The sequence below is a fragment of the Coptis chinensis genome, chromosome 3, assembly GCF_015680905.1.
Source record: "Coptis chinensis isolate HL-2020 chromosome 3, ASM1568090v1, whole genome shotgun sequence".
Lineage (NCBI taxonomy): Eukaryota > Viridiplantae > Streptophyta > Magnoliopsida > Ranunculales > Ranunculaceae > Coptis > Coptis chinensis.
This window is the reverse complement of record NC_141458.1, coordinates 12,853,045-12,863,976: the sequence shown is the minus strand read 5'-3', so window position 1 is coordinate 12,863,976 and position 10,932 is coordinate 12,853,045. Positions and strand designations below refer to the sequence as shown.

The window sequence follows — 10,932 nt, the reverse complement described above, 5'->3', positions numbered from 1 at the left end:
TCCATTTAAACTATTATTATTTTGAATACAAAAAATGTTTCCTATAATTAATGTAGAGTATAAATAGTTTACAACAAAGATTGATGAATATTTTTCTTTGTGGTACCAAATTTGAACTTTAAAAATGTTGTGTACAGTAAATGCTATATAAATTAGGTCTAGGTTTAGTTGTACTTGCTATACCAGCAACTTAGGCCCGTATAAAAGGTGTCAAACTTAAAGAAGAAAAATAACAATAAATTTACATAGACAGTGATCACTCTATCCCAATCACTGCTCAACGAAATAAACATTGTTGAAAACCAAACCAAAACAAAGCTAAATTTTTTCACATATTTCTCACATTCACTAATCACAAAAACACTGCTCTTGTACACAAAAGCTTAAGCTACTACTTACTCAGTTTCACATACTATATATTTTAACTTGTTAAACTTTTCGTTATTCGTTTGAAACTTTGTGGAGAAGTAAAAGAGTGTTATTCGTTTGAAACTTCGTGGAGAAGTAAAATATCGAGTGTTATTGGTTAGAAGAAAAAGTGGATACTACTTTAAAAAGACTTTGAGAAGACTTGTGTTTTGCAATTTGGCACATACACCACACGAAATGATATTCTGATGGTCTTTTATTTTACGGTACAAAGTCGGAATAACAACTAAAAATCTTAAAGATGCAACATCACTCTTAGATAGAACTTCCCAGCCAACGTAGTCAGCATCACCCGGAGGTTCAAAATCACAATTGGCAATACCTAAATCGCATTAGTTTTATCCATTTTTGTATCTACTATGACATGAATTTAACCTTAAAAAACCAAACAACAAAATATTTTATACGAATTATGCAATCATTAAGAATTATGACCGCAATAAAAAAAATCGCAAAAAATATATAAGTGTTAAAATCAAATCCACACAAAAACCTAACGATAAAACTAATCCAATATCAAGTGATTCAATATATAAATAAATTGTTGCATATATATCATGATTTTTTATGAAATACAAACTGTTACAAGTTAGTTTATCCATGAGCACCAATTTTGGCACTCCAAAAGCACCAATATGCGAAGTGCAATACATAATTAAAATCAGCAACAAATACTTGAAGGACGCTTGAAGTTTATTGAATATTGGAATATTTTGAAGAACAATATTAAACGTGTTATCACTCATTTTATTTTATAATATTTATTTATTATATATAAGCGGAGTAAGTTGTTTGAGCTCGAGGACGTAAATATATATATATATATTTTTTAAACAAGTTTATGGAGAAAAGCATCACACATGTAATTACTCAAAATTCTTTAGAATCAAATTGTACATCAAGACACTTTACGCGTAAGGTTTAGTCTTTTGAATAAAGCTCACATTAGAAATCTAGAGGTTGTAAGCAAAATAAAATAAAAACCCTCGATGGTCTTGTTTTGCCACCCCTCTCTATTGTAAGCTTGTCTCTCTAGACGATATATATTGAACATAAAATGTCTTTAATTGGGGTTGAAAATTAGAGAGATATATATCAAGAAAGAACAAGTTCAAATTTCAAAATGAGGGTTTTGGAGTTCCACCAAATTAGTCAAGAAAAAGCCTACTTGGGCTTGGACCACTGAAATACATAATAATGATTACGAAGATGCACCCCGAGTACATACTATCCGCGGCCCACGAGTCAGTTCTAGTTGGGCCATGCGTGCAAAAAGCCACCTGTCATTTAATATTTTCTCAACGATAAAACCTTCGTAATCTCCGTTCCTTATTTATCTCTGATCAAATTCTTCATTACACTTAAAAAAAAAAAAAAAAAATCATTTCCAGATGGCTTTATCAATCAACTCTGTCTCTTCATCTGCTTCACCAGTAATGCTACGATCCTTTTGTTTCCATTTTTGTTCATTTGAAACCAAACTCAATTATTATTATTGTATTTGAATAGGTAAATTTGACAAAGATGAAGGTTGTAAGACACGCGTTTTCAAAAGAGGAAATGTCAATGTTAAGAAGGTATACATTTTTAAATTTGAATTGATGTGTTGTGGTGCACCTGTTATTGTTGTTGGCTTTGTTGCAGTCTTGTTCCGGCAGGATAACTATGACCGTATCGGTAAATGTTTCTCGCTTTGAGGACGTATCAATGGCCCCTCCAGATCCAATTCTTGGAGTTTCTGAAGCGTTTAGAGCAGACACAAATAATATGAAGCTCAATCTCGGAGTTGGTGCCTACCGAACAGAAGAGCTCCAGCCTTATGTGCTAAATGTTGTTAAAAAGGTTACTACTTAATCTTACTTATATTGCACACAACATTTGCTCTACTAAACTCAAGTTTAAGATTAAGACTTCTTTTTTCTCTTTAGGCGGAGAATCTTATGCTGGAAAGAGGAGAAAACAAAGAGGTACTTCAAATCTGTTTGCAATTTCTGTATTTCACTTAGTTTATGAGTTGCATTTATCTTGCAGTATCTTCCAATTGAAGGTTTGGCTGCCTTCAATAAAGTTACTGCTGAATTGCTATTAGGAGCTGATAATCCTGCCATCCACCAAGGAAGAGTATGGGCCATTTGCTTTTATATTAATTATACCCCATAGCTGTCTGTGTACATCTATAAGTGAGGCGCAATCATTTCTGATATATAATTTTGATTCCTTATTTTCAGGTTGCTACTGTTCAAGGTCTTTCAGGGACTGGTTCTCTTCGTCTTGCTGCCGCACTTATAGAAAGATACTTCCCTGGTTCCGAAGTTTTGATATCATCTCCAACTTGGGGTGTGTATCATCACTAACAAGAGCTTCTTTTAGGTTGTCATTAAAAGTTATTAATTATTTTTTAGCTGCATATCTTTTTTTCAGGTAATCACAAGAACATTTTCAATGATTCAAGAGTTCCGTGGTCTGAATATCGATATTATGATCCCAAGACAGTTGGTCTAGATTTTAATGGAATGATATCAGACATAAAGGTGATATGACTGCCCTCATTTGGTTGTGTAGTTTAACCAGCTGTGCTAAACCTGAGTGCTCTAATTAGTATTCCAACGATTATAGCTATCATAACGGCTTTTGGAGGGAGCATGCTAAAATATGAACTGTTTAGCATAGCTCAACTCCTCTCACTCTCTGCCCATACACAAGCACAAACCCATTTGAATGTTAAACTTAGTACATGTTTATGGTCTCCTTAATTTCTAAATTATGCACAACATTTCAGGAAGCACCAGAGGGATCTTTTATTTTGCTTCATGGCTGTGCTCACAACCCCACTGGTATCGACCCGACACCTGAACAGTGGGAGAAAATCGCTGATGTCATTCAAGAAAAGAACCACATCCCATTCTTTGATGTTGCATACCAAGTAAGGCTGTTTGACTTTTGAGTTTAATATTTGTTGAAACTTCTAATGTGTTGCTAAGGTTTAAACTCCAATGCAGGGATTTGCTAGTGGAAGCCTTGATGCAGATGCCTCATCTGTGAGGTTGTTTGTTACCCGTGGTATGGAGGTTCTGGTTGCTCAGTCGTATAGCAAGAACTTGGGTCTTTATTCTGAAAGGGTTGGAGCTATGAACGTTGTCTGTTCATCATCAGATGTGGCAGCAAGGTGCAGTAGTCTAGTATTTCCTTTCAAACTTGAAATATGTGGAAGTGAGCATTCTTCAAGTCTTCCAAGTAATCTACTTATTATGTGGAGATGTGCTCATAAGTGTACTTTATATGCAGGGTGAAGAGCCAGCTGAAAAGAATTGCTCGACCAATGTATTCAAATCCTCCCATTCACGGGGCAAGAATTGTTGCCAATGTTGTTGGGGACCCGACTCTCTTCAATGAATGGAAAGAGGAGATGGAATTAATGGCTGGAAGGATAAAGACAGTGAGACAAAAACTGTTTGACAGCCTCTCCTCAAAGGATACCAGTGGAAAGGATTGGTCTTTTATCCTTAAGCAGATAGGCATGTTTTCCTTTACAGGCCTAAACAGAGCTCAGGTAAAATCCCTTTCAACTACTTCTCAGTTTCCAGGTTTTCATACAATCTTTTCTTCGATAACAAAAAATTGTATCATTGCCGGGACTTAAACCCGGGTCTCTCGGGTGAGAGCTGAGTATCCTAGCCAACTAAACTACAATGACTTTCAACTTCCTACCTTTGTTCTAGAATTTTACCGGCCTGTTTTTTCCCTAAAATTCTATAAGAGTAGTAGGGTTAGTCAAAAATAAAATATAAACTGCATTGTGTAAAAAATGAAAATAATTATAATAGTAATTGTAATTACTATAACTGTAATAATTGAAAATTAGAAATGATAACAATAGAAATAGTACTATAGTAGTAATGATAATGACAGTAGAAATAAGAAATTAAAAAATAACCAAAATTAATAACATTTGTAGTGGTAATTATACTTTTTGTTCATAACAATAATAATGATGATAAGGTCAAAATAGTAATATTTCTATAGCGTTCTTGTTCTTGTTGTTGTTAATAATAATAATAATAATAATAATAATAATAATAATAATAATAATAATTAATAATTTGCTATTACTATTGTTATGATTTCCATGTTTATACATTCTTCTTTTCTATCAGCTCCAAATTCTACTTCTCAAGTTCAAAATTGTTCTCCATTTTTGTCAGATTTCTTATTTTTATTTTGTTTTGTATATTCAGAGCGACAATATGACAAATAAATGGCATGTCTACATGACAAAGGATGGAAGGATTTCTTTGGCTGGTTTGTCTTTGGCAAAATGTGAATATCTTGCGGATGCCATCATTGATTCTTATCACAATGTCAGTTAAGAGAGATTAGATGCTTGGTTATTCTCAAACCTTGCTGGAGTATTTCTCGTTATTTCGTCTGTTAGAAACCTGTCATTGGAATTTTGGTGAGTCCAATAGTTTGCCATCAGGCGGCATGGGTGGCTTATTTGTATTTATGTTGTAATATTGGTTCATTGATATATTATTCAGACCTCTTTACTTGAAAATATGATGCCCCTTGGTATTACCAGAAGTTTCTTGCCTGGAGGGTGCGCATCAGTTCATCTTTTATGATCTGGGATGTAAGTAGCAAATTTTACTGGTTACAATTTACTATTGACAGTTTCTTGTATTGCATAGTTTGCCATTGAGAATTCTATCTTGTTAAACTTGGAATAAATCTGAATGTTACGAGTGTTTTCGTTGTTGCACATTTTGGTCATTTAGAGGTTTTAAACTATGCTTTCAGAAAATTTGGTTGCCACGCTTCTTGGACTACAGAGGCCTAAACTCTGAAGTGAATCAAGTGATCAAGGAAAACATAAAAAGTATGAGTTCCTAAATTTACCTCTAAAAAGGTTTTACCTAGTAACTTCCATCCATTCCTTCATTCCTCGTCATTGAACCATGTAGGGTGTCATAGTATTGAACCAGGCCCGCAAGTTGCAAATAAAAATCTAATATCAATACTACCTTGCCTTGAAGTCAGATGTCCCAGAAGATTACACAAACTGGTAGTAATTATAATATATATGGTAGCGATCTTTGAATAACAAAACTAATGTACTAAACAGCGGAAGCTAAATGGTTGTTCTCTGTCAGTTTATGGTTTCTCACTATATTTACATAGGATAGGATATGCAGTTTTGGCCCTTCACTAGTATTTTTGTGGCTTTAACCCTGATAGAAGTTTCAGGGCTTCATTTATGGAAGGTCTATCGGATGGTCTGCACCTGGTGCAAAGTAAAGCAACTTCAAGGACCAGCTTTATCTCCTCTTTAAGTGTCCCACTTGAGCTGACTTCATTTTCATCATAAATATCTTTTAAGATGATTTCTTTTGGTTTGTTCTGCATGCTTTTGCCTGCATTCGTCAATCTGCCATTTGATAAAACCTCTAGAAGCACTTCTCCAAAGCTGTAGATATCTCTGGAAAGGTCCTCTTTGATGGTTGCATCAATTTCACCTGATGCACATAATGTTCATAGTGTACGTTAATACAATAATAACCACATCTCAAAAGCATGGATACATTCCTTTTCCAAATTTAGTTGGAAGTACAAATAAAATTATCTTTTGGTTTAGTTTTGGGATACAAGGTGTATCTTCTTTGTTCTTTGGAAGATTAATTTTCTCAAAGGAATAAAAGTGGCAAAAGAAATAAAAAAACAAAAGGGAAGAAGAAGAAGAAGAAAAAACTTGCTTTGTTGTCATTCTTAGGAAATTAGCCAGCAACATGCAAAGATTGTTAGGTTATTCTCGGAGAGTGACACACAACATAGGCCTAGATCGATAATGAATCAAGAATGGAGAAATAAGGAAAGCTAAACTGGCTGGCTAAATAGGTTCCTGGGAATTTCTTGGGGATTGGTCGCATACAATTGAAATTCTATTGTGAAATGTCAAGTTTCAGAATTTCATCTGAGAAAGATGCCTACTACAAGATTTAAACAAATGATAATAATTTAGCAGGTGATATACTAGCTAAGGTCTTTGATTGTTAAATGGGGTTACATAATAATAAACACCGAATATATATGTATAAACTGTAAAAAGGAAAGGAGGATATGCATACCTGTACCTGCTACAGAACTAGTCCTGAACGTTCTTCCTGGGAGTGAATCTCCGTTTATTTGTGTCAAAGTTTTCAAACCGAATTCAGCCAAGTGAGGTTCCATGTTATCATCAAACACTATATTACTTGCCTTCAGATCACCATGGGGAATTGCTGGATGACAGTCATGGTGAAGGTAGCACAGTCCCCTTGCAACCCCAATCACAACTTTGTACTTAGCAGGCCAAGTACTAATTGTAGATTCCCCTCTCTTTCTCATCTTATCATCGAGGTTGCCGTTAGGCAAGTAGTCATAAAGAAGGTAGGCGACGTCCTTGTTGCAGCAGAGCCCCAATAACCTGATCAGGTTCTTATGCCTGGCATTCCCTATCTGGGCTATAAAGTCCTCCATCGCCATCCTTCTCTTAGTATCCCATTCAATCTTCTTCACTGAAACTGTTATTCCCGTGGGCAGAACAGCTTTGCAGACTGAAGCTGATAACAATAGTGGCGGCTCTATAGAATTAGTATAGCTAAAGCTCTTCAAAATATCATTTGGCTTGAATTGAGGTAGTCCAATGAACGTAACCATTTTCCATCGTCCCTTTCTTTCTTTTTGGAGATAGAAGATCCCCATCACTGACATCGAGATGAACAAAACCAGCCCAGCACATAATAGCAGAGCCCAAGTGATCTTCTCTGAGCTTTTCCTCCTCGAGTTGAACACAGCTACACTGGGATTGGAACAGGATTGCAATGGTGCTCCACATAGCTTTGAATTTCCAATAAAAGCATTTGCACCCATCGACTGAAAAATGTTTCCAGAAGGAACAGCACCGGACACGTCATTGAACGACAGATTCAGCAGAACTAGGCTTGCCAAATTTCGAAACTCCACAGGTATTTCACCTTTAAATTCATTATAAGATAGGTCTATGACACTGAGAGCTGGAATACTTGCAAGCCCCGTAGGTATATGTCCTGTCAAACTATTGCTTGCTAAGCTCATCCTTTCAAGAGCCTTGCATTTTGCAACACTTTCTGGTACAGTTCCTGATAAACTATTCATGTCCAGTTCAATAACTTCAATAGATTTGCAGGACGTGAATGGTGGCAGATTACCAGATATGCCACAGGAGGATGCCGAGAAATTCTGAAGTCGAGGCATAGACCATATTTCATTTGGAATCACGCCTCCTAAATATTGATTATTGGAGACATTAACGTACTCAAGCTTTGAAGCTTGTGTAATATCTCCTGGAATCGCTTCTGTAAATCTATTTCTAGACAAGTCCACATATGTAATATCTTGAAGAAGGCTGAATTTTAATGAGATTTCACCAGAAAATGAATTGTCTTCTAGTCGCAGACGAATAAGAGAAGAACAGTTGGTGAGAGCTGGAGATAGGCCACCTGTGAAATTATTGGAGAAGAGTATCAGCTTGATCAGCATACCTCCTGCACAAATATCTGGCGGAATACTCCCGGTGAAACCATTGGTAGAAACATCTACATATTTCAGTTTCGAGTTCTTTCCCAGTTTCTGCGGCAGTGGTCCAGAGAAGTAGTTGTTCCATACAAGAAATGTATCAATAACTGGAAGGTCAGCAATGACATTAGGAACCGAACCACTCATTTCATTGTACATAAGGCTGAGTAGTCGAAGGTTTGTTAAATTTGCAAAGCTTTCAGGTATTGGACCAGAAATGTAGTTATCAGACAAATCTAAGCTCACCAGAGATGTAATATTGCCGAAACACCATGGTATCCTTCCAGTGAGTTGGTTTCTGAACAGGAACAAGGACTGAAGTTTGGTAAGATTGCAGAAATGATCAGGAATTGGACCAGAGAGATTTGCACCAGCAATGTCAAGATATTGAAGCTCACTCATATCTCCCAATTGCCATGGTATATACTCTTGGTAAAAGTTGTAGCCAATTTCCATGTGAGTCAATGTATTCAGGTTCCCAAGTTCTGAAGGAATTGCCCCACCAAGTAAATTTCCAGCAAGATGAAGAAACTCAAGTTTCTTGAAAGACCCATATGCGGGAGGTATCGCGCCTTCAAAATAACTCCCAGCTAAGTTCAGTACCTTGAGAGAGTCCAATTTTGCGACGTCTTCCGGTAATGAACCTGAGAAGCTGTTGCTGAACGCATCAAGCACAACCAGATTCCTGATGGCAGATATTCCAAAAGGAAATTGGCTTGAGAAGTTATTTCTACTGATATCTAAGCTTGTCAGATTAGTTAGAAGGAATATGTCAGCTGGAAATTGCCCAGAGAACGAGTTCTGGCTGAGATTGAGGCTCACTAGATCTTTCAAGAGCGTAATGTGTTTGCCAGATAAAGTGCCGTACAGATTTTTATTTGAAAGGTCTAGACCAATAATCATACTTGAATTGTTAGTGCAGGTGATACCTGACCAGGAACAAGCTGATATTGTGCTGGAAGGACTCTGCCCAGGAAGAGCAGCAGCCCAGTCATATAAACTGTTTGAACTGTCAATGACTTCAGACTTCAAGCCAAGGAGTGCTTCTGAGAAAATATCTGCTGCTGAAACAGTTGTAATAAAAACAGTTGTAATAAACATCATCAGAACAAGAATATTGGTGGCAAGGATCTTGAACATCTCCATAAGAACTAGCATCCTCAAAAAAGGGTATCTGTAGGAACCCAGTTGAAGAGAATGTATCTATCTACATGATCTTAAATGAGATCATGAGAGAGCGTGTACTGTTGTTGGTGAGACTTTAAGAGATGCATGGGGACTGAGGAAAGCTTGAGTGGGAAGTAGTGAATGAATGAATGAGAGGTATTGAAATCATTTTGATTCAAAATGGGGCCAGTGGTTTGGTTGTTTAATTGGATGATGCTAGCCACTAAGGGAGAAAGTTTAATAAACTCTACTCTTTTTTGAGCGAATCCAATAATTTCAGCTTTGAATGAGAACAACTTTGGGAATACCACTATTTTCATCAGTTTTGATATAATGGTCCTCAAGTCTTTGTTGGGTATCAAGTATCAACTATCAGGTATAGTACTTGGGGCTGAGTACTGACTACTGGCAGTAATAGAGTAAAATAGCACTGTGCAAGTGTCTCACGTGCCAAGCCTTTGGACCAGCTTATATGTTGCATCTTTCTAGACAATTATGTAAGGGTCATCTACGAAGATGAAAGATTTATTATGATAATCAGGTTCTTTGCTTGAGACTTGGAACAGAAGAGCAGATATTGGTTATTTGTTTACTCGTGAATTGGAATTAGCTGGCTCTGGGATGAAGCTGCATGGACCTTTCAAGTTTCAACTGGGACCTCCCAGGTATTATGGACATCTCCAGAGTTCGAAGCATGTGTTTGTTTTATAAAAAAAAATCCGCCAATACAAAGTTAGAAATGAGGTTTAGTCCTTAGTCCTTACCAAGCATTTATTTTTTTTGTAAAAATGTGTTTCACACTTCCACGCAGATTTAGCAAAAAGAATAGCTACTTAGTTTAGAAATTAAAATATGTTTTCTCGTAATTATAGTTATAGCTGCGGCGAGATGTGCTGCATTGTGAAAGATAATCTTGATACAGTTTTCGTCCTTTTCTTTTCTCTCTCTCTCTATTTATGTACACTGGTACAGTGATCCACACCCAAGTGCGCACATAAACAATGAGAATTGAATGACCCGCTCCGACCATTTGATGATATTTTGAAAGTGAAATGAAGAACAAAATCATTCCTTTCTCCACATCCACTTGGGGCCTTTGGTTTTTTTCTTGTAAGAATCTATCTAAATGTGATGCTGAGGAATGTCTTAAAGCTGATATTCTTGTTTCCTTTATTCAGCTTAGCTAAAGGTCATTTTATCATTTTCCATTGTTCTGTTTGCGGTCCACGCATTGCGGTTGTGTGAACTGTGAAGTACACTAAAGTTGTATTTTCAGTACTCCAGGCTTTCACAGGTGCCTCTAATTGTCATTAGCTCTCCAGGAAAAGTTCTCCTCAGTCCTGATATCCGTGATTACTTTATTGAGAAAACGACTTCAAAGTGTGGGGACGGGGGAGATTTGGACGACTGGCGAAAATTAAGCTATAATGCTTTCGCCATTCTTTTCGTGCATCCAATTTACGCCTAGTGTGAGTGCTGTTGAAACGCCTAGTGTGAGTGCTGTTGAATTCAATTTCACTGCACATAGCTATGAAAAAGATTCAAGTATTCAATTTTCAAAGGACAGTGGAGAATGTAGTGTATGTCCATCGGTCCATGAATCATGTTTCCAAAAATCTTAAATTTGATTAATTTAAGAGTCGGAGAGATTATTCTCTCCTGCATTTAGAGCGCACTTTTTTACAACCGTCCAAAGTAAATGGGTTCTATCTCTAGAAGATTCTACGTGGATAATGCAACCAAAGC

General features: G+C 36.5%; 2 protein-coding genes across 2 annotated transcripts; one reads left to right on the top strand and one right to left on the bottom strand.

Moving 5' to 3' along the window:
- The first annotated feature begins 1,686 nt into the window (after positions 1–1,686).
- ASP5 (aspartate aminotransferase 5) lies at positions 1,687–5,174 on the top strand. The gene is made up of 11 exons (XM_086600636.1): positions 1,687–1,862; positions 1,939–2,006; positions 2,074–2,271; positions 2,358–2,396; positions 2,461–2,550; positions 2,658–2,766; positions 2,851–2,960; positions 3,209–3,352; positions 3,429–3,595; positions 3,715–3,979; positions 4,665–5,174. Exons 3-11 carry the CDS (start codon positions 2,095–2,097, stop codon positions 4,794–4,796), a joined length of 1,233 nt encoding a protein of 410 aa, XP_086456762.1. The 5' UTR covers positions 1,687–1,862; positions 1,939–2,006; positions 2,074–2,094; the 3' UTR covers positions 4,797–5,174.
- A 305-nt stretch (positions 5,175–5,479) lies between these two features.
- Positions 5,480–9,363, bottom strand: MOL1 (Leucine-rich repeat transmembrane protein kinase family protein). Its single transcript, XM_086600635.1, has 2 exons — positions 6,552–9,363; positions 5,480–5,942 (listed from the first exon to the last, which is right to left on the bottom strand). The coding sequence occupies exons 1-2, from the start codon at positions 9,175–9,177 to the stop codon at positions 5,635–5,637; spliced, it is 2,934 nt and encodes a 977-aa protein (XP_086456761.1). The 5' UTR covers positions 9,178–9,363; the 3' UTR covers positions 5,480–5,634.
- Positions 9,364–10,932: the final 1,569 nt, after the last annotated feature.

What these genes read in the sequence shown, in the direction of transcription:
- ASP5 (XM_086600636.1), top strand. Translation starts at nt 2,095, where the DNA reads ATGACCGTATCGGTAAATGTTTCTCGCTTTGAGGACGTATCAATGGCC. An exon ending in GATATCATCTCCAACTTGGG is followed by an intron (nt 2,767 to 2,850) that starts GTGTGTATCATC and finishes TCTTTTTTTCAG; the next exon opens with GTAATCACAAGAACATTTTC. An exon ending in TCTTTGATGTTGCATACCAA is followed by an intron (nt 3,353 to 3,428) that starts GTAAGGCTGTTT and finishes ACTCCAATGCAG; the next exon opens with GGATTTGCTAGTGGAAGCCT.
- MOL1 (XM_086600635.1), bottom strand. Translation starts at nt 9,177, where the DNA reads ATGCTAGTTCTTATGGAGATGTTCAAGATCCTTGCCACCAATATTCTT. An exon ending in TAGTTCTGTAGCAGGTACAG is followed by an intron (nt 5,943 to 6,551) that starts GTATGCATATCC and finishes TATGTGCATCAG; the next exon opens with GTGAAATTGATGCAACCATC.